The sequence below is a fragment of the Typopeltis vanoorti genome, chromosome 26, assembly GCF_054136105.1.
Source record: "Typopeltis vanoorti isolate ZY-2024b chromosome 26, IOZ_Tvanoo_1.0, whole genome shotgun sequence".
NCBI lineage: Eukaryota > Metazoa > Arthropoda > Arachnida > Uropygi > Thelyphonidae > Typopeltis > Typopeltis vanoorti.
This window is the reverse complement of record NC_143574.1, coordinates 3493695-3518541: the sequence shown is the minus strand read 5'-3', so window position 1 is coordinate 3518541 and position 24847 is coordinate 3493695. Positions and strand designations below refer to the sequence as shown.

The following is a 24847-nucleotide window of genomic DNA, read 5'->3' as shown; positions in this document are numbered from 1 at the left end:
CCGGGTAGTCCAAAATCTAGACCGAGCGAAGTTCACATCCACAAAGTGCGTGATTTCATCAAAGAAAACCCGAAATCGTCCGTGAGATTGATTGAAGATGAATTGGGGATTCAAAATCAACTGCGCACAACATTTTGATCGAGAGTTTGGGCCTTCGTAAATTGAATTCGCGATTTATTCCCCACAAGCTGACCGACGACCAGAAAAAAAGAGTTTCGAATTGAACACTGCAAGGAGCTCATTAAAACCGCTCGTAAGGACTCAGACTTCCTTGAAACGATCGCTACTGGTGACGAAACGTGGTGTTTTGAGTATGAGCCCGAAACAAAGCGCTAAAGTGCTGAGTGGAGACCACCAGAAGAGGGGCATCCGAAAAAAAGTCGCTTGGAGAAGTCAAGAGTAAAGACAATGCTGATTTGTTTTTACGATTCCAAGGGTATTATCCACAACGAATTCGTTCCAAACGGTCAATGGTGAGTTTTATCTCGAAAGTTTGAAGTGATTGATAGTGAGAATTCGTCGCGTACGGCGTGAATATCGTGACGACCAAACGTATGTCAAAACACACTGTCACTCTTGGCACTATAACTCAGCTTCTAATGAATCAAATGTCATAAACAGTTGACACAACACTAATGAAGGTTGCCGCTTGCGACAACAAAAAGATACAACAGGTGGCGCCACTAGCTTCTTCTATTTTCAAAAAGTTCGGTTTCTTTTCCGAAAGAGGGTGTATGACATTGTGAATTATGATGTGGAGGCTTTTCTAGGTCTTATTTACTTCAAATAAGTACAGTGCAAACAACACAGATTTGCCCCAACTGCTTTTTGCTTTCAATCCATATTTCCAGACACTACGACCAAAAGTCTTAACCCAACAAGAAAATCGTTTCTACACCACAATACCGACACAATGCTAAACATAAGGGAGCATAGATAAAACGTATTGTAAATTGCTTCATACCATAGCTTTCCAATTGCTCAATCATAGCTATTTCTATCTTCTGCAAGTGGAACCGTTTATTCTTTGGAGTGATGTTTGGCTAGTATGCAAGCCGCCTTTCCATGGAAACGAGCTATGGACTTCAGCAAACTCTACACCTGAATCCATTGATGTACAACGGGAGATTACATAACCTTCTCAATACATTCCACCACTCTCTGTGTCCCTCCCTCCTGGTCCTGTCCCTTTTTGACAATTCAATGTGGCCTGAACTGTTTCTCGGAGATTTGTTGTGCAACAGAAATTTGCTTGCCACAATTAAATTGGATATATCATTAAAAATATTAAATTTATATACATATATAAAGATAATTATATTTTGTTCTAATAATATAAGCTCCAAATAATTATTTTTATTTTGATAATCGCTGGGACAGAAATATTTAGATCCAACTTCACTGAAGATATTCACTATCCTTGTATTAGTGTTATTATATCATTAGCTTGCTATGAATTTTGATACCTCGTATTTAGGAAGGCAAGACCCTTTCTGGTCATCAATACAGATAAAAACACGAGCAGAACGAGAAGCTATTCGAGGTCAACAAGAAAATCAATTGCGGAAATTTTTAAAATGATCAGAAACAAGAGTCAGTGAATGAGTTCGTGGATGAGTTGATCTGTTGAGCGTGGATGAGTTTCAGACTCATCCACGTTCCTGTGGATGAGTCTGAAAATTCGAATTTTGTGTTTAGATGATAATCAGGCCCTTGAGAAACATCCAATAGCTTCGACTTCAAATATAAATACCTCAACAATAAATTACAACCTTTTTGATGATCCAGCTTTATCAAACTTGTCCAATTCAATAATTGATGTATTAGTGCTGAATCCAAAGAGACTTTTTTTTCCCACCCGATGAACATAATAGTTTTCATGCATCGCATTATAATAGGATGTTGAGTAACGTATAAACCATTAAAAGATCTTGGTTAATTTACTATGTTAATTAATATGTCCCAAGTTCTTCAGCGTCACGAAAAATCCCAAGAATATTTTAATAATTTTGAAAAATTGATGATTGATTTGATATTTCGCGTCATGAGCAAATGTCCTTAATTGTAAGATATGTTTCTATAAAAGAAACCAATGAAGAAAGTCAAGATATTATACAAATAGAGGAAATAATTCTAGATTTTATTAAAATTAATAATACAACAGGAAGTGGTATGGCTGAAGTAATTTTAAAATTATTAGAAGAAAAAAAACTTAAATATTCAAATTTTTGTGGTCAGGGATATGAGAACGGGCCAAATATGAAGGAGAGGAATGCAGGGGAAGCACTTTTAAGGAATAAAAATCCTAGAGCATTTTTTGTTCCGTGTTGTACGCATTCCTTGAACTTGGTATTGAGCGACGCAGCAAGCTGCAGTGTAGATACGGTTTTATTTTTTGACATTATTCAGTCAATCTATAATTTCTTTTATTCATCGAGTCATCGATGGGAAGTTCTAAACCACATCCAAAATTTGACTTTAAAATCTTTAGCACGACGAGATGGGAAAGTCGCGTTGAAGTTGTAAACGTCATACGAAATCAAGTAAAGAAATACAAGCTTTAATTTTCATCACAGAAGATGACAGCTTAATTGGCTGTGATCTTCAGTGATGGAAACTAGTTCGTTAGCAAAAAAAAAAATTATTTCAAGTTTATATTTGGCACATTTGTTTGGTATGTTATTCTAAGTGAAGTCAATGCATCTAGCAGACAATTGTAAAATATCTTTTGCAATATTATGGAAGCCTTCAAATCATTAGATGTCACGAAAAAATTCTTGACGTCATACAGAAGCGAAAATAATTTTCAAAAATTATTTTCGCTTCTGAAATTATCACCCCCCACATACATCGTTATTTTTCCAAAGTAATTATACTGTTGCAGTTTTAAACAAAAGACAAAGGCGAAGAATCTCTGATAAAATACCATTGGATATAAGTTTTTGATATTAAAAAGACTAACAATCGAAAACCCCGAGTAATGCATTTTAACATCATTTATTGTTCATTAAAAAAAAAAAAATCGTTCCTAAAATTGAAATGTGCGACCCATATAATCTTATTTGTAAGGAAAGAAAGCAAAACGTCATATTTATTTCAATAAATGTTAATCGCATTTTAACAGATAGAATGTTGAAGTTTCATCAGCATTCTACATTTTTATTAGGTCAAAGGGGTTTTGAGTATATTTGCGAACAGATATATCAACATAACGTAGACAGTTTTGTTGTAAAAAGTGCCGCATTTGAAGAAATATTAGCGGCATAATAATAAAATAGCAAAATTCATAATGCTTCAGAATAACTTGATCATTTTGATAATACTACTAAATTCCAATCCCCTTTTCTGGAAATTTTTTCTTAGTAAATGTTTGACTTGTGTTGACTTAGCAGTTTAATCCATAGCGTTCTTAAGAATATTTCACTCTTTGATTTCCTAGAATCCTGTTAGGAAAGAACAGATCGCTGAGTATTGAACTTGCGAACATTTTAGAACACGTTTCAGAGACAACAGTTTTTTTTGTGTGCTGCTGCTATTTGTATTAATTAGTGGGTCAGAGCAGTTTCTATATCACATAAACAGAGCATTTGATTTTCAAATTTTATTATTATTAATAAATTTAATTGATTTTTCAGTTCATTTTAGGGTAAAATGTCGAGTAAAAAAGTGGATGTTAGCGAGCATAGCAAGTTAGCGTTACTATTGATTGCCTCTACGTTTTAACTAAAGCTGGAATTATTATGCTTATTACTGCAACTTAAAAAAATAAAATCTTGAGTTGAATAAATCTTAATAATTGTGCGATAAAGTTGGAACTGAATTAATCCTATAGATATATTTGCTAAAACCAAAGCCAGAAAAAAACCCTTTTAGTTATTGATTTTTTTTATTTAAATTTGAACTGATTTATTTTTCTTTTTTTAAAATGCAAATATATGTATACCAATGTTGTATTGTGTTATTAAAATGAGTTATTATGGAAATGTTGACTTTTATTTTCAATAAACTAAAAAAAAAGTGCTCATTTTGGAGGACTCATAAGGATGTTACGCCTCGTGCCTCCAAAAGCATAAATGCGGCCCTGGACGCTGTAAAATTTTCCAACATCAATCAATTAGGTCAACTATTAGTTGAACATGGACCCGAACAGATTCATAATCTTGATTTTCCGAAAGATAACCATAATAGAAGATAAAGATACATATGTGCATGATCTTGGAAAAGATAATCAAAATGAAATAATAAACATCTTCGCCAATGCGATAAAAAAGAAAAGTTTAGAATCTGTTGTTGCTGCAAAATATTTTTCCGTAATTATTGACTGTACGTCCGACATGGGTCACACGGAACAAATGAGCAGAGTACTTCGATTCGTAGACACTAGTAATAGCACGGCTTCTATAAAAGAACACTTTTTGGGATTTATAGAAATAAAAAATACCACTGGAGAATTTTTATGAAATGAAATACTCGGAACTCTAGACAAATTTTCATTACCAATACAAGATTTACGAGGTCAAGGATACGATAATGTCAGTAATATGAAAGGTGTGCAGCGATGAATTTCAAATATTAACCCGAGAGCAATGTATGTACCCTGTAGTTCACATTCATCCAATTTAGTAGTGAATTGCACTGCTAATACTTTAGATGCCACAGCATTTTTTAACGCGGCACATCGTGTATATGTATTTTTTCCCGGTTCGACTCGTCGATGGGATACCTCAAAAGACACATAAGTAATTGTACACTCAATCCAGTCTGTGATACACGATGGGAGAGTCGAATTGACTCATTTAAAGCCCCTAAGATATAATTTGTCCGATGTTTGCGAAGCACTGCAAGAAATATCTGAAGATGATAGTTCATGTGGATTAAGTGGAAATACCATGAATTTAGAAGCAAGTAGTCTTCTTAAATCTTGAAGGAAGTTCAAATTTATCGCATCCTTAGTAGTGTGGTATAATATCCTTTTTGAAATAAACTACAAGTAAACAACTTCAGAATACGAGCCTTGATATAAATGGTGCCATAAATTGTATTAATGATACAAAGAATTTCTTAATGAAAATCCGAAATGAGAATGAATTTGAAAAGATGTTAACAGATGCGGAAAAAATCGCTGAGGTCTTAGGGGTAACGCCTAATTTTGAACAAAAAACAGTTAGACTTTGAAAAAACAAGAAACAATTTGTGTATGAGGCAGAGGATGAATTCATAACATAACGATGGCTCAGGAACGACTCACTGGTCTAGCAATAATATCTACAGAGCATGAAATTGCATCTACGATCAATATAGATGAATTAATTCAAAACTTTGCCAAAGCAAAAGCCCGAAAGATTAATTTTTCATAATTTGTGTATTCAAGTAATACTTTTCTTGCTATACAGATATTAGGATTAATCATATATGTATACAAATGTATTGGTTTTGATTAATAAATTTTATATATAAATGTCTTTGTCTATAAACTGCATGCACTCAATAACTAGAAGTATAAAATTGTTATTATAGATTTACGTTTTGTGTCTGCGAACTTTCAGTATTATTTTGTAATCAATGGCTCAGTATATTTTCACTTAATGGAGATCTACAACTAAAACGAACCATTGTAAATCCAGTGAAAGTCTGCGGTAAGGTAAATGTGGCTAACAAAGTACACACACGCCATTAACTCAGGCTTAACAGACGACAGATTTGGATCCATTTTAAAACGAGCTTCCAGCGAAACTGTGGGTGTAATTACTTTGTTCTCAGAGGCTATCGATGAGTGACACAAGACGTTGGAGTTTGTCTTCTTCGTTAGTAACGAAGATACCCGCCCCCCCCGCCCATGACTACCTACGCTTTATTTACAACATTTAGTCTTGGTCATACCGTAATTAAATTAACTAGAATTTAATTATTATTTTTTTTTCCATACCCTGATGCTTAAGATCAGCCTCCTATTCTCTTTCCCATCATTCAGACCCGCATCTCTAAAATATTTGCTTTCCTAAACATGGTAGTTTTAATTCCCTGCGGTAAGCGATACAGAATCGAGGTAGGTAGGGGGATGGAGTAGAGAGGGGTGGGGGTGACAGTGTGCAGCATTAGCGAGCAGGCATTGATCGGTGATAGGCAGCAAAACAGATTCAAAATTCACATTTGTCATTCGACTGTCGGTATTATCCCAACCAATACAAGAAATCGATTGCTTCCAAGGACGTCTTGGGGACGAGAGTGTATTGACGCAACACAGGGTGCCCAAGAACGCGGTAAGAGAAAAAGATGCCCAGAGCACGATGGCGAAGAGGCGCAAAGAACAATGAAAATATGCGATAGATCAATAGAACAGTCACACAAAAAAAGGTCATCTTTTCCCTCTTTCTGTTCTTCCGTGTATTTTCTTAGATATCCCGAATGGTGAGATTATTTATTAATCCACAAAGATATTGAAATGAATCCGAATTGTCCATCAGATGGCGCCATATTGAAATGGATAACAATTCGCCTCCATAATCTAATTATAGACCTTTTAATTCCAAGCAGTTCCATCAGCATCAATAAGAATTCCCAACAAACAATGAGAAAGCTTTTAATTCTATTTTTATTTATAAAGGCAATTGCTGTTTGTCTCCCGGGCAATTGCGTCATCAGTCACATGTGTCTGATATTTCCGGAAAAATCACAATCACCAGACCATGGAAGATGCGCCATTTGGAAGTGATGATAATACCAACTGGCTTCGTAATATCTATTTGTTAGTTGCTTAGTTATAAAGATAACCGAAAGTTTTCGTTGTCAAGGATACCGTTGCTATGGTTTCATGTAACGTATCAGTTTCGTATAGACTCAGATTTTGTATAGCAAGTATCGTATTATAAACATGTGCCTATTTTATCTATTTGGCATTGTTTCACTATCTCTCTCTCGGTCTATTTATGTACGCCAACGTCCAGAATGGCTCCTTACCTCACTGGTAAGGAGCCATTCGATGTCTTCTAAATATTTCAAACACAAAAAGAGTCAAGAAGACGCCTTTTACAACGATCAGTATGTGCTTTCACCACCACCCTCTACTAATCCTCCCCCATTGAAAGTAAGATGTTCCAGCGGGCCGTGACATCCACGACAAAATGCCCCCAGGTTATCGTGCCCGCAAAGATAGCGGGAAAGATAAAAGTGTGGCGCCAAACTCGAGCTTTGACTCAACTGCACTCTAAAGAACGCACATCCCTAAAAGGTTTTCATTTCGATTTCGTTATCGCTCTATTTATCTTCACTTTCCCACGTGTGTCTTCTTCCATCCCCGAAGATCCTTGCCCTTTTACCCGCGGGGAGCGAAGTATGATTATTTTAGAGCTAGTAGTCCCACGTAGGACGTACAGAGAAAAAAGAACCCTCAAGCGCCTGGAGCTTTATTTTACAATAGAAGAGACGCATGCGCAGAATGAAACGTTGTATTGCTTATATTGTTTACTTTTTCATTGTTAGTTCGCATTTGGTTTAAACCATTCGCCTTGATCATTGTTACGTCACAGTCAAATAAAATCAAGTAAATAAAGAACTGTAGAAATTTTATATCACTCATTTTCGTTTTTTGTCTGCTGACTTTTATTGATTGCGATCCTAAGAAATTCAATAAATCATGCCGAAGAGTACCAACATTCATCCATCAATTTTTGTCCATTTTTTTTGTCTCTTTTAATTTAGAAGATTAAGACGTATAAAAATTCATAAGAATAGCAAACGTTTTCTTTTTATTCCAATTCCTTTCTTTTTTTCTTTTTCTTTTTTTTTTGGAAAATCAGAATTGCAAATGGCACGTGGCAATCAATACTTCGTTCATTTTTTTCTTTCAACTTGAATAGAATCCAGAGGGAAAGCCTCATTGAAGAAACGCAATGCGATGACGTCAGAGAGAAAAAAAACCCACTAGTTTTCTTAGACCTAACTTCATAAAGGAGAGGATATTAAAGTAACCCTACTTGGGTATAAAAACCACAGATGAAGCATCACCCCTGTTATACTAAATGATTAGGGGAAGGGAATTTCCCTAAATCAAAACAGGAACAAAAGCACGCGTATACTTAATGGAATATTTACTAAACAATACATATTATAATAACAGAAAATCTGTCTGGGTGATCATAGCAATACATTGTGACGTCATCAGTTTTATTTCGCATGGCTCATGGATTTATTGATTAGTGATAACACTTATTTAAATGGTGCTTTTTCATTATGTAATCGGGATACTAGTCTGGGTATCAAATACAGCTGTATCGTGTTTTGATCGTATCCATTTTTTTCCAGCAGTGCTCGCTGAAATCACTGATTTCAAAAATATATAGTCGTCAGTATGAGATGACTTCGTGCGCCACCTGTCGGCAAACGATTGTTAATTTTATTGTTCATTGATTTCTTTTTATAGCAACTTGATTACGAAAGTTTTTTTTTTTCTTTGCCGAGACACTCAGCGTTCTTTGAGCTGCATGAAGTACTCAAACATAATGGAATACCACCTCCCCGCCCCTTAATGGTTTTATAAGTACAGCCTACGGGACATGCTGGATAAGTACAACTTTTTTTTTCACGCGTCGTTTGACACCCAGGAAGGTATCGCTGACCAAAGGTCAAAATGACGGATGGCGACCATCGTTCGCACTTCTTCCACTCATCTATCGCCAATCGTTATCGCTCCCCCGTGTCAACTCATGCATCAATCTTCAGCCGAACGTATCTACCAGAAAAAAAAAACTGTCGCCTTCACCACATTCCCAATTTAGGTCGTTTCTAGACCGTAACTTTTATTGGTTTATTTTAAACGTCGAGTGGGTCCTACCTACGGTGGGAATGCTTCGCACAGTATAACACGGAGCAACCCACAGTAGGCAGCGATTCATCACAACATTGCTCTGCCGCCTCTAGGCCTTTCTTACATCCGTATTAGCAAACGCGTCTAACACCGTACTTCTCAAAATGTAATACATCTTCGTTGTCATAGTTACAGGCAATTAAATAACTTTTTTATTGCGTGTAATTATATTCTGAAAACCCATAAGAAAAATCATTAAAAATAATAATTTCTAAGAAAATTATTTTTCTTATATAAATAAATTTTTATAATTTATTTAAATTTTTCTTATATATTAAAAGCCAAAAAAAATTGGCTTTATTTTTTAAAATTCAGGAAAACTCACATATAACCAACTGTATGACTAGTTGAATGATCAAGCAGTTATTACACAATATACATTCGTTGCCATAGTTACCTTCAATCTAAAATTACGTGTCATTGAAGGTAAGCTATGCTGCATCTGATACTACACCAGGGACTGTTTTCCTGTGTGTTGAAGATTGCTGTTTACAAGTTCAAAAATCTGTTCTTTGAACTTACAAAACGTGTTTGTATTCAAGTCTAAAGAACTGAGAAGGGTGTTATCTAAACCCGTAACGTGAGACTCGTCCGGCATTAGATTTCTGTAACAGGAACAGGCCATGAGGCGCCTGCAATTGTGGACTTAGTGGCTGCACTTCAGCGATGAAAATTAATTTTATGGACGGCATCCTCCAGCCTACGAAATGTATAAACATGTGTGACTGATGTCCGCTGAGTCAATTTGGAATTCGACTTTTACCTTGTGCTAAAGGAGGGGTCACGAGAGGATGAGTTACGGTTGGTACAGAATGCCACACACACGTAGGTTACAACCACTTTCTTTCTATTTCCATCTGACTGTATAAGTTAACGTGTTGCAGGTATTAACCTGGTTAATACATTAGCCCGGTATTAACCAACTTCTAGAAGCTCCACCCTCTAGAAAATGCTGTAGCCAAGCACGTAGTAATAAACTACCCCGACTTAAACAGCATGTTCACTAACAAAAAAAAGGGGTGGATGGGAAGAATGCGATAATATTCCCTGATAGGGCAATGCGTGACAGGTTCACGCTGCTAGTGATCGTGTGCATCCTTCCATACTAACAGTGTAGACTTACCTCCGCTAGGTTTCTGCACGAGGTAGCCAGCCAGGCTATTCCACGCAGCCATCGTCGGCACGGACGGAGCAGTTCGCGCAGTCCACCACTTCCCTGCGTTCGTTCACTCACACTATGGGTGACCTCCCTCTATAGCATCCGTGTGGTGTGGGAGAGAAGCAGCCCACGAGCGACAGCGTCGTTCACCGCACAGGTCTGTAGACATGGCAACTCCGGTCTAACTTGCCACCGCAGAAAATAGCGAGTCGACGTACGGAGGAGCATTCAGAAGAAACCGGGGAGGGATAAGATTCGTAGGCGTAGCGCCACCGCGCGCGCGAAGCTAGTCGGGCAAAACACACACACGCACACTGCTCCGCTTCGTTCTTCCGGTGACTGCGTAATCCGCAGAAACGCAGGGCATGCGTTGACGGAGCGCGCAATCGTTAGGTGTTCGGAACGCACGCACGCACGCACGCACGTACACATCTGGAGTTGACTGGTCACGTGACATTCCTTGTAATCGGGTGACGAGAATCGCACTCCTCCTGCAGGTTAGCGCACCGACATCAAGGCAAAACAAATCTCCACCAGGCAAGAACCAACGCGGTGTTCTTGCTCGGTTTTGACAAGACAGCGAGTGTAAACCAACCACCAGATGATCGCTTCAAGATAATCTGGTGGTTGTTTTGCGATGAATTAAACCATTGCTCAATTCTGATTTGCTCAAAATAGCCAGTATATCGATTTAAATGTAAATAATTCCTACACCATCTCTCTCTCTCACACACACACACAACTCACACACACACACACACACACACACACACACACACACACACACACACACACACACACACACACACACACACACACACACACACACAAAAATGATATCCATGAAAATAAAGTCCACGTCAAATCCTTCATGTCTCCTTAGCGCAGCCAATAGGGACGACCCTATTTCGTCAGATACAAGGTTAAATTCCCATCATAATACAAAGGGGCCTTTTTATAGAAACTGGTGAGTGCACGTGACACGTCTTTTCACTGCATAACAAGCAAACGACCAGAAAACACACAAGACGCAATAGATTCAATCAGAGTCTATTATCTTGGCGTGATCTAAACAAGATAATCCTCTCTTTATGTTTACGACGTTGGATCTTTCTTGTAGCCTATGAATTTCATTCCCCACAATTGTTTTGTTGTTATGTTTCCGACTCTTGGTGATCCCACGAACATACACTCTCCATTCCGATCTGTCCCTGACCATGTCAGTTCAGAACCTCCAAGCGCACTCCAGTTGCTTCTTTAACTCCATCCACCCTCTAATTCTTGGTCTTCCTCTTCTCCTGCTTCCATCAACTTTAGCAAGCATCATCATCTTCTCCAGACTGTCATTTGCTCGCATCATATGTCCGAAGTATGACCATTTTTGCTTGATGAACATAGCTTCGAGGGAGCGATCTGGCTTTATTCTGTCTATCACTGATTTATTGATTTGCTTTGCAGTCCATGGTATTCTTAATAAGCGTCTCCAAATCCATAATTCAAATGCATCTATCTTCCTTCTTTCACTCTTTCTCAGGGTCCAACTTTCACGTCCATACAGCACCACACGGAATACCATTGATTTCCGGATTCTGATTTTTGTTGCGAGGCTAATATCTTTATCTTTAAAGATCTTACTTAAATTTGTCATTGCTTTCTTTCCGAGTTAATAATCTACTCCTAACTTCTTCGGTACAATAACCATCTTTATCAATTCGGGATCCTAGGAACACAAAGTTGTTAACTGCTTCCAAGCAAGTCCCCCACAATACAATCATTCAGCCACTTCTCAAATTCGAATTCAAGAAACCTAATCCAAATACGCATGTCAGTAAACAAAGCTTCATTTCCGTTTATTTGAATAGCTACAATGACTATGCATACATTAATATATTAGGATATGACGTAATAGGTATTCATATCAGTGGTATTACGTTGCCAACAATCAATGGCCACGAGTGCAACGCTGTGAATTCCAGTCTCGAGTTCACAGTTGCTATCTGGCAACAGTAATTACCACAACAATAGCTTTTCAATTTGCTTTTCGTGTCCGTGAGTTCGCGTTCCCTTGCACGCTTCCACGAAGACGTGTGTTGATATACAATCATCATTAAACTCACAATGACACCAAAACTGCGAAGTTTTTTTGATTCTTAAACCAGCCATTGTTACCACTTCCATTTCTTTTTTAATCGAGTTGATTCTACCAGCTTCATTTATTCCAGGCTTTAACAGATAACAATTAGCGCACCTCTCCAAAAGCGTCCTACGAAACAAAGCTTTACAGCTAAATAATTAACGTGGTGTTTCGTCTTATGGGAGCTCCTCAGCACGCTCATTGTTGTAAATAGTCTAAGATAACACCACTGTAGATTTTATTTGCATTTTTTAGTTTCTTTTAACTTATTAACATCGCGAATACTGCATTTTCGGTCCTAGAATGAAAAAAATTCCTTGAAAACAGAGATTTACTTGTTTTGCTTTACTTTGAAAGGAGAATCGATGTCGGATGTGCTTGTCAGGCTTTGATATACGATTAGGAGACGCTGCAGTAAGCGTCACATTTTTTTTTTTTTTTTTTTTTTTGGCTGAGATCCTCTTCATAATAAGGTCGACTGAGCTTACTTCGCTACGCATTTATGCCGGGATTTTTTTCTATTTTTTCTCCACACCCCTACCAGAACGGACATCTTTATTAGCGTCTCCGATATGCAGACATGAGTGACACTTGCGAGTGGGCATCGCAACCATTACTTTTGTAAGAGGAAGTACAAATAGCGAGAGAAATTTCAAAACCGCTTGTGTCGCCAACGAAAATATCGATCTACCCCTGGATGGCCTATGAACATGACGGACGCCAGTATGGCGCCTTTTCCGATGCGATCTGTAATTTTTTATTTATTTTTTTCTTATCAAGTTTGTTCAGTGTTTGAAGATAGCAGGAAGGACCAGAAGCGAGACGGGATGTGAACAGAAAGGGCGTTCGGGTGAGCTTTGACTTCAAACATGACATGCATTGCCATTAAGCCCTGGTCACTGTTATAAATAGTACCAGGTGTTTGGCTGCCCATTAAGGAATAGCTGGTATGAATTACTAAAGTGTTATGGTTATTTTATTTTATGGTTATAATTTATATAAATTTTAGTCATGGCCAGATCTTAAATATACTAAATTTCACCAAAATCCGTCAACTCACAGAAGTAATCGCGTGCAAATTAGACGTATGGACTAAATGAGTCTAATAATAGACACACCTATGAGACAGGTAATTTTACGACCTCAAAAATCCAGGAGATATTAAGACTACTTTATTAGTTGAGGAAACAAATCCATTTTTATCATTTTTTTTCTTACGACTACTTTCAAGATTCGTCAGCATTTTTGGTCATCGTGCACTTCTTGGTTATTTAGTAATGTATTAACTAATAATTAATTGTTAATTTAGCTGATTTTTATGATTAATTAAACATCGATTAAACATAAACATCATTAAATTAATTTGTGCTGATTTTCATTGACATATCCCAGGGTTATGATTAGGCTCAGGGGGAGCCTATCCCCCCTAGTATTATTATAAGTACTTATAATAATACTAGGGGGTACTAGCATTATTATAAGTACTTAATATTGCGTACTAGTATTATTATAAGGGGAAAACGCTGCGCTAGGACATGCTAAATACTGGTAGTCAAGTCTGCTGACCGTTAATATTTATTTACTAAATGCTAATTAATATCGCATTCCTATTGGTGTATTATAGCATGCATTAAATGCATACGAATGTTCCGACTGTGTCCAGTCGATCTGTCGGGTCTTATTACTGCCAATAAACATGTGATAGCAACGGGACTTCTGTGTCAGTGGGTCTTAATCGAAGGTCCTTTCGCACTAGGAAACGGAGGCTTTTATCTCGGTATAAACACACGACACGTCTTTATTACAGAATGAAATAACCATGACGCAAAGAAATAAACCCATAACGCTCTAGACACGACTACAGTTGCGTTTTCGCGTTCATACAGCCAACCTACGCACCGCTACGGGATAATCCTATTGTGTAAAGGGATTTGACCTTCGGTAATGGCATCCTTCGTGCGCCTCTAATGACTGTCAATGTCACCAAAGCTCTTCGAACAAGTTTACTGCATTCGCCGGTAAGCGAACAGCACGAAGCGTTTAGCCTTTTTGATCCTATGGTTTGTGCGCAGAGCGCACGCACCCACCCACCCACCGTGACATTCATTTTTGCACGCTTCCATAAGACACGCAGATCAACAACAACCAAAATGGCCGACAGAAGCTAAACTTTCTTATTTTTAAGTAATTGTTAGAGTGCCCTCTGGTGGCCATTCTGCTTCTCAGTTAATTACTGCTGTAGATATTAATTCAGGCTCGCCTTGGGAGAATTGAAATGGAATATAACTCCGTCACCCTCTTCCCTAAGGGATTTGGTTCAAACTGACACACATGTAACAATTTCTCGAGGGGGAAAACAAACTGCTGTCGTTTTATTAGTGAAAATAATTCAACCGAAGCTTAAATTTCTATTCTCAGTTTGTAACAATCCCTTTGGAATTCAAATAAATTATGTTGTCCACGATTATAAAAGCGACACCTCATCTGTACATCAAACTCGATCCCCCAGGGATTTTTTGCCATCACTCCATTTGGAGAAGTCTCCATTGACAATTCTGTTATCAAAGCTGTGAGTACAGGAAACAAAAAATCGATCTATATTTGTAAAGAGCTGTTTTTTTGGGGCTCTTTACAGTCGTTAATGAAGATAACAATGAATAAAATAATGACGCTATCATTGCCAGAACAATATACCACTTCTAAGTTCCAACAATGTGTTTTATTAGGAAAATTCAAACTCAGAGTTCTCGCGATGCAAGCGCCAGACATTGTTAGGACTGTAAGTGCCGTTGCTTAGCAACCATACAGAGACACAAGTTTTTAGGGTTCAGAACGATGCTTATTCTTTTCTATAGATCTCTCTCTGTACGATGGTGGACAGAAAAAAAAATGTCCATCTGTTATGGACGTTTTGGCGTTCTCAGTGTGAAATAGAGCGTGGTACATCACAGTTACCTACCGTAACTGCTCCGTGCCGAAGATTTGTATCATTGATGGTGACAGTTGTCTCGAGGGACATTCATTTTAGACTTCTATCGTTTGTACATCCTGCTGTCGATGGCCATGTTTAGCGACAGCTGGTCCGCAACCATCAAGACGGGGAGGTACCGCAAATGGAGTTTAATACAATGCTAGTGGCTGGAAATGAGAATTACGGCGTAGTAAAAAAAAAAAAAAAAAAAAAAAAAAAAAAAAAAAAAAAAAAAAAAAATCGACTGAAGCGACCTCTGGTGATGCAACCCAGAATTAAAATAAACTCGCATTTTATAATAGAAACTGAAAATTTTATTTTTTTCTTGGGGGTGTACAGTGTCGCAGTGCTTATGTACAAGCCTCCACTGTAACTGATCAGAATTTATCAATAATAAAATATTTGATAAAATATTGAAGGAAAAGTAGGCTTAATCCTTACAGTTAATGTTGAGTAACTGTCTTCATACAAAGGTTAGTTTGCCTCGGTTATATTATGTTCTAAAGGTGTGACTTTTTTAATTCACATTAATCTGTCTGAAATTCTAGAGCAAGCACGCTAATCGAAACATTCTTTCTATCATTGTTAAGTAAAGAATGCTTCAGTTTTATCCGTAACGAAATCAAGGTGTAATGAACTAGGGACACTGGCACTAGATGATCTCGGAAGAATATAAAGGGTATAAAAATAGAAATTACAAGAACACGGGCTATAGATACCTGCAGTTTTGTGAAATCAATACCGGGGTGGCTTATCGAGGTGGCTTAAATGAAGCAAATGTAGTTTAAAGCTAACTAGAATGAATTATCCAGAAAAGACAGCATACTGGAAGACCAGGATAAAGTATTGATTGCTTGCTGAGGATAAAACTTGTTACAGTGGATTAAAAAAAAAGATTTGGAATTAAAATACCTAATCTGGACCCAAATAGCGACATCCTCAACTGTAAAGACAGCGAAGGAGTTCTAATTATAGGGATGCTCTGTCTCAGTCAACACTGACCAGTACGATGGTTGTCTGGATTAAGGACATCCCCGGATGTTGGTTAAGAGTTTATCGAGATCCGTGGGAGTGTCGCAGTTGCGTCTAATATCTTAGATATTATAGATGGTGCGGTTGGATCTCTTCCTAGTTGAATGATTTGCCTTTAAGCCTGCAATTGCACTTTTTTTTAAAATTAAGTTTAATATGAACTTAGTGATAACAGTTTTATTTTGTAATCTTTAACTTGGATTTGTTTGATTGGAAATCCATGGGTTCGAGTCCCGTCTACCATGCGAAGAATCATTACAAGAGTTTTCACTTTAAGGTAGCCGATGTTTTATGACGTAACAAGTTTTTTCTCTCGCAATACAGACGAACCGGTCAGAAGAACATACGCAATTAACAGACAGGATACGCTATTGTCATAGACTGAGTTGCTTTGCTAGTATTTCAAAGCAAGAAAATTCTCCTTGAGTTTACGTTGGAGATGATTGCCAGTTCCTCGAAGAATTTGATTTAAAGTAGTAACAATCATCCAACTTACAAGTTATCAAGATTCTTATCTAACCTCCTCCGTCCTCAGCCTCTTCAATCAACACTTCTACAGAGTTTCACACAAAAATGAATGACATTCAACATTCAAAAACTGACTTGTTAATCAGCTTCGACATTGTCTTCCTCTTCACGCACATTCCCCATAAAGAAACAATAGAATTAATAACTCAAAAATTTCCGTCAGTTATAGTTGAATTGTTCAAGTTTGTTATTGAATCAGGTTACTTCACCTGGAAAGGTCAAACTTACAAACAAGAAGAAGGAACAGCAATGGGATCTCCTTTATCACCAAACCTAGCAAACTTGCTTCTAGAACACCTTGAGGAAAACATATTCACTTTTGAACCCAAACCAAAAATTTGGTTAAGATATGTCGATGACGTATTTGCAGTATGGGATCATAAATCCTTTCTGGGTTTACACATCCAAAGAAAAGAAGATGGTTCCATCTCCACTTCCGCTGGAGATGGAACCATCTTCTTTGATGGTTCCATCTCCAGCTCATCATCCATCTCAGAAATTTGGCATCATTAAATCACTAGTTTCCAGAGCACACAAATTCTGCTCCTCTGAAGAATCTTTAAACCAAGAACTAGAAATAATCAAAAATACAGCCATCCTAAATGGATATAATCTTAAAACAACTCAAAAACTCATCAGTCACCTTCCAACACGACAACCCAGACAAGAAGTCCATAGGATTCCCATACCTTACGTCAAAGGCATCTCCAAACGTCTTTCAAAAATTACGAAGAAACACAATTTTGCCACTACTTACAAACCTATCAACCAAATCTATAACTTGTTACCTTCTCGTAAGGACAAACTCTCACCTTTGATGTTGCCTGGCGTTTATGAGATTCCATGCTCCTGCAAATTCCATGCTCATTCATCTTTTCAAACTGCAGAAATCTGGTCTCTACCAACACGGAGTTGAAAATCCAAACCGTAGGATCCATTGGGAGAAGCTGAAACTTTTACATGGATCTTTATATAAACATGAACGTTTATATGAAGGAAGTGCAGAAACCCTACGCGCAAACTGCATATAAACAACAATGGAACTGCGCGACGGACAGTGCCGCATTACGCTAATAGCTCGCATCTCACTATGACGCGCATATGCTTGCGCGCGTAGCAATATGACACTGTGGTAAACACAGTGCTGCTAGCGCCCTCTTAAGTGCTACAAGATGGATTTTTATTATTTTTTATACAAAATAAGAGAATTGTGTAGGATTGTTGATGATAAAATTAAATATTACAAGCAAATATAAATAAATTAATTGAGTTAATACACAGCAAATCGACTGAGGAGTTAATGATTGCTGCAAAGGGTTCACTGAAATTCGACACTTACACAGAACTTATTGGCGATATTGTATTATCGATAACGGAAGTGTGTATTGACTGTTGTGCCACCTGGTAGACGAAAGCTGAAGCTATTATTTCTGTGGAAACGTGGAAGTTTAACCATCCTATCGCACCGTCTTAATTTCATGAAACTATTTTTTATATGATGAGATTAAAGATGCACCTTGACCTCACCCAATGCTCTAGTTCGTCCAACAAGGCTCTGTGGATGCCAGTCAAGTGGGATGTCCACAAACCACGCAGTTGCAGCTTAAGTCACTGAAAGAGTCAATGGTCAGTGCTGTACAAACGAAACACAGTAGGAAGATGGCATTGTCCAGAATGTTCAGATACTTATCGGAGTTCAACGTTCGTGGTACACAAACACAGGTCAAAGGCCGAACCAGGAAATATACGACAATATCATCACACCGCCTTCGAATTTCAGAGTCGGGGTTATGTGGGGTTTGCATATTGCAGTCCTACCGTGGACACCCATGTTGTGAGCCTCAGTTCTGAATGTTTTATGTGCGGATTTGTGTTTCAGTCGATGCCTGGAACTCCGTACTCTAAGGTCACCTTTGGTGAGTGTGGTGGGACTGTGGGTAGCATTTGCAATTGACTCCTGCGCACCCATTCAGTATGGTGTAATTGATTATTGGCCAGGAATGGCCCAATTTGTCAAAAATTTGCGAACAGATAGACCGGCAACATGGAGTCCTACCACAACGCCTCTTTCAAACTCCGCCAGTTCTTTTCTCGCAGCCAAAACACGGTTGCACTGACTTGGGTGTATCATAAGTTTAAAAGTTTGTTTCTGTAAGTTACTGAAGACTTAAAAGCATAAACTAAGAATATGCGAACCCGAAGAAGACAGGACATTTTCTAAGCTATTCAAAATGATGAAGTGGCTTGCATACAAGGAAGGGATGAATAAATAAAGAAAGAAAAAAAACCGACATTTCCTGCTTCTGGGTTTGAATTACTGTCATTAATACTACTCGCAGAACTAAATGAGATATACACCCTCTGTTCAAAAAGAAACCGAACTTTTCGAAAATAGAAGAAACTAGTGGCGTCATCTGTTGTATCTTTTTGTTGTCGAAAGCGGCAACCTTCATTAGTGTTGTGTCAACTGTTTATGACATTTGTTTCATTAGAAGCCGAGTTATAATGATAAGAGTGACAGTGTTTTGACGAGCTGTCGGTCGTCACGATATTCATGCCGTACGCGACGAATTCTCGCTATCAATCGCTTCAAAACTTCGAGATAAAACTCACCATTGACCCTTTTGGCCAAGAGGAGCGAATTCGCTGCGGATAATGCCCTTGGAATCGTAGAAACAAATCAGCATTGTCTTTACTTTTGACTTCTCCAAGCGACTTTTTTTCGGATGCCCCTCTTCTGGTGGTCTCCACTCAGCACTCTGGCGCTTTGTTTCGGGCTCATACTCAAAACAGCATTATTCATCACCAGTAGCGATCGTTTCAAGGAAGTTTGAGTCCTTACGAGCGGTTTTAATGAAGTCTTTGCAGTGTTCAATTCGATACATTTTTTGGTCGTCGGTCAACTTGTGGGGAACAAATCGCGAATTCAATTTACGAAGGCCCAAACTCTCGGTCAAAATGTTGTGTGCAGTTGATTTTGGAATCCCCACTTCATCTTCGATCAATCTCAAGGACGATTTCGGGTTTTCTTTGATGAAATCACGCACTTTTTGGATGTTAACTTCGCTCAGTCCAGTTTTTGGACGGCCCGGCTTTTCGTCGTCCTCAAGCGTCTTACGACCACTTTGAAATCGCTTAAACCACTCGTAAACTTGAATACGGGATAAGCATTCATCGCCGTATTCTTTCTGAAGCATTTGATACGTTTCGGTAAAACCTTCACCAAGTTGAACACAAAAGTCAATCGCAGTTCTCTGTTTGAAACTCATTTTCCTACCGTTCTTGAAAACACACTGTCACTCTTGGCACTAGAACTCGGCTTCTAATGAAACAAATGTCATAAACAGTTGACACAACACTAATGAAGGTTGTCGCTTTCCACAACAAAAAGATACAACAGGTGACGCCACTAGTTTCTTCTATTTTCGAAAAGTTCGGTTTCTTTTTGTACAGAGGGTGTATTCCCCCAATTCATACCCTCTCCAAACAAGTGACTCGTTACATGGCACGATATCTGTTGCTTATGAGTGTCCTTTGACTTCTTTCCAAGCAGTGTATATGAATGATGTGTTATTCCTGAGTAACGATACTGGATCCTGTCTCATAATACGTATCTATATATAAAACAGATGTTTAATGTAGCTGAAAGGCAACTAATTAGCTGTAGTGATGATCATTAACATTGCTATGATGTTCGAATGGTTTGGTACAGCTCTGGAGCTTGTGGGGATGGCAAAGTTCGTGAAGAAAAAACAGTAAGAGATATCAGTACATTTCTATTAGTTTTTTATGATCTGCGTGTGTAGGTGTATAAACACTATTTCCACTGTGGGCTGAAGAATCTTATTGGGTCCCCGCATAAATTCATTAGTGTGGCTATTTCGTTTTTAAACTGAATCATTTAGAAAAAAAATAAGCTAGACTAAACAAAATTCTTCGTCTAGACAGAAACCATTATGTTCTCTTGCGATACTAAACAAGAATGCGGTTACAAAATGCATTTTCGGACTGACTGTCGTCATTGCCTTTATGAAAGGTCATGTCAGTCGACATCCCATTATTTATTTTTTAAACATTAGTCCAAAAACGGGCCTACAATTTAAAATATAAATATGTAATTCCCCCTATCGAATACGTACATTAAATTATAAGTTAAATGCTACAGGAATATTTATTAATAATAATAAACAGATCGATGATTTGCTCTCTTTAGTTTGCTATGTCGCTGCCGCTAGCATAGTTTTCTGCACAGAAATGGTTTACGAGACTTTAATTAGGATGAGAAGTAATTAATTATTACTTCCTTATCTGTGCACAGGATTGCTGTTCTGGGTATTCTCACAGTATTTCTAAGTGTTGTTCCAATTCATTATTACAGATAATTGCACTCCTGTGATCGTATTTAGCAAACCAGAATATTTAATCGAGGAGGCTCATCGAGTTAAGACTAGGAAGCATCGTACAGTATTACACTTTATCGATGTTAGTTAAATTTTGTTTTTCAAATTTTTATTAATAAATATTTTAAGTTTCTTTTGTACGATGATTCGTAGGGGCTAATTTGAGACTAGTGGCGACTCGTGGCTTGAAATCGTGGGGGTGTTGCAACTTTCGAAATATACAGGGTGTCCCAAAATTCACACAAGAAGTAATTTTGATAGAAAACACAGGTTTTTAATTAAAAATTGTAATTTCTTATTGATTCATCAAGTATACAGTATAGGGTTATGCATGGAATAGCATATCGGGTAAATGGCCTCCACGGCTTTGCTGGCACATACGCACTCTTTTGTCGAAATTTTCCATGACCGTTTTGCATAAATGTGGCTGAATTTCGTTGATACAGCGCTCAATTTCCTCCTTCGAGGCATGGGTGGTCGTGGGCTTGTTGGCGTAAACTTTAGACTTCAAAAAACCCCAAAGAAAAAAGTCCAACGGCGTTAAGTCACATGATCTGGGCGGCCAATTCTGATCCAGACCAAAACGGGAAATTAATTGAATTGTTTCTCGGGCTGTATCGCATGTGGCACCGTCTTGTTGAAACCACATGTCGTCCACATCCATATCTTGCAATTTAGGCACAAAAAACTGGATTATCATGTCGCCACCATTAACTGTTCTTGCCTTACCAGCCGCATTTTCGAAGAAGAATGGACCGATGATGCCTCCAGCCCAAAATCCGCACCAAACGTTGTGGATGCATTTGTTTCTCAACAATCACTCGTGGATTTTCTGAACCCCAAATGCGACAATTTTGTCGATTAACGAAGCCATCAAGATGGAAATGAGCCTCATCGCTGAAGATGATTTTGTTCGAAAAATAAGCATCCACTTGTTGTTGTTCCATAATCCATTCAACGAACTCTGTTCGCTGCGTGTGGTCAGTAGGCTTCAGTTCTTGAGTCAATTGAACTCTGTAAGCATAAAGATGCAAATCTTTCGTGAGAATACGCTGTAGAGAGCTTCTCGAAATGCCCAATTCAAGAACACGGTGCCGAATTGATGTTCCTGGACTCTCAGCAACACTCTCACGAACTGCTTCGATGTTTTCTGTTGAACGACGGCCAGAGTGTATAAGATCACTAATTGATCCCGTTTCCTTGAATTTTTTAATTAATTTTTTCACAGTCGATGAAGTTAAATCACTATTCCGACCATATTTTGTACGAAAATTGCGAACTGTAGCTGCCAAACCTTCATTATTTTAAAAATATTGCTCAACAATGAAAATGCGTTGTTCTTTCGTGTAGCGCTCCATTTTTAATAACCCTGAACTGTCACGCGGTCTTTTTTTTTTCTCGTTGGCAACACTTTACCGCACAAATGGCGCTAAATTTAAATCTTGCGTGAATTTTGGGACACCCTGTACAGTGTATACGTGTTTGGATAAAATATCAAAATTATGGTAAAAATTAAACATAAAAAATATTGTTTATTATCGATTTGTATTATTTTTTTTACAAAATAAGAGAATTGTATAGGATTGTTGATGATAAAATTAAATATTAGAAGCAAATAGAAATCAATTAATAAATATTTATGTATGGAGAAAAATTGGGGGCGCTGCAGTTCCGCAGTGTAGTTCGAGACTACAAATCAAGAACAGATGTTTAAACTTTGCTCGTTAAAAATCGCACAAGAAAAAGGAAAAAAAAAAAAAATAATAACCGAGTGAAAATAACGGAACTCATCTCTTAGCAAGTGGATCTTAGAACTAAAGCAAATGCTTAGCGTTTTTTTCCCTGCAATCCACAACTCAATAATTACTGTTTAACATCAATTTCACCTGGTTTTACAGTCTTCTTCGCGAGACTAATTGTTGTTTCCTGCAAGCTTGCGCGTGCCTCTCTCGAGACAATCTGTGCTATTTATTTTTTTTTTAACCTCGTCACGTGATCAAACTAGTTAATTTCATTACAGCATGCATAGGAACAGCTTGCTCGTGCAAACTTGTACGCAACAATAACACTTCCGATGTTTTTTTTGTTTTTTTTTATTCTTTCCTGTTCTACATACTTGCATGAATTTAATACTGAAACTACAAGTAAAAATCACCCTAGTTTTGCGCAGTCTCCGAGAGCACTGACAGTTGATTAATTGCAACGCAACAATATGCGAATTAATTATCATCTTATGAACTGCGTGCGAAGATTGTAAATTACAGAGGATGGTTGAATGTAATTAATCTTGCGGGGTATGTAATTGGTTAATTACGTCAAAGGGAATGTTTGGTTTAAAAAACAAACGGATAAGGAAGAATGCGTGTAATACAGTGCAATTAACTGCTTTAAGATAAACAAGTCAAATATTAGCTATTCACGCTTTGAATTTATTTTTTGCAGGATCGTAATCCTCCCCTCCCCCCCTAAACTTATTACATTAAAGGGAAAATATATAAATTAACATTCAATTAATTCATATTAAAGACTTACTTTTATTCTTGAACGAAATAGGTTCGAATAACTGTTAAAATAAAACCGATCTTCCATTACATGCAGTCAAGGACGGAAACACAGTCGCAGATGTGGCTCTGTACTTGCACGCACACATACAGACACGTGAGTAACTACCGGAAATCACGTGACAGTTTTATATCGTTCACCTGCAGTCTGGAATGTATTATGCGAAATTTATAAATAGGCCATGCAGGAGACGTTCGTTTGTTTGAAATCAATGAATATAATTTTAATAATTAAGTTCAATTTGAAATAAAGTAAATGAAAATCCCCGGATTTTAATTTATTAATTAATAAATGTATCCGTTTTTTTATACGTAAAACAAATAATTTTTTTTTATAATAACTCAAAATTACTTGTATTATCCGAAAGAGAATTAATTAATTAAAGTAATCCCCCCCCTCTCCGGTATTGTAATTCATTTATATGACTGAAAACGAATTTAAAATATTTATTCATAAAGAGTGATACAGAGAATCTAAAATTTTACCTGATACAGAAGTGCTGCCATCTATGGACACAAATTGAACCTACATTATTGAGCCTTTTATATCGTGTTTGTATTTGTTCTAATACATACTGCACTCGACAGAATAACGAGTAAAAACTATACTCGCTATGATATATTATTTTATATATTATATTAATACATCGTCCACGGAGGAAATTCAAAAGAAAATCGTCAACCCCTTACGTCTCTAGTAGAAAATAAAAGATTCCCAACAGTAGCCGGTATTCCAGGTACGATTAATTATAAATTAAGCCGATTAGCAGGCAGTATCTACAGAAGATTAACAGCAAACAGATAAAGACGACCAACTATGACAATGGAAACTAAACCCCTTATCGACATCCTTCCTGCTGAACCCAAGTACAGCTATGCGCATGTGCAGAACAAATGTACACACACCTGGATGCGGGAAGTGGCCCCAGACTGTTAATGCATCAAAAGTGACGGATATGCAAGTCAAAGTTTGTGTGCGGTGCTTATTAATTAGATTAAGAGTAGGGGGGGCGCAGCTTAATAGCTTAATGGGGGTGTTGTAAAAAATCGGCTCGCGTGGTTTATGGTTTGGCATCACTGATCCAATCTCCGCTCATTTTTGTCCCAAAAGTCAAGTGCAATACGGCTTAAGATTATTCTCTCTCGCTATTTTTAACTACACCTGTAATATTAAAACATGGAAACAAGCAGACTATATC

At 37.6% G+C, this 24847-nt stretch overlaps 1 protein-coding gene across 1 annotated transcript in view; it reads right to left on the bottom strand.

The window, feature by feature from the left end:
* The window catches only part of LOC150092274 (uncharacterized), a 127076-nt gene extending 117038 nt beyond the window's left edge, over nt 1-10038 (bottom strand). The window contains exon 1 of the mRNA XM_090414834.1: nt 9987-10038. Coding sequence (XP_090270960.1) covers nt 9987-10038 — 52 coding nt within the window. The remainder of the gene's footprint in view (nt 1-9986) is intronic.
* Nucleotides 10039-24847: the final 14809 nt, after the last annotated feature.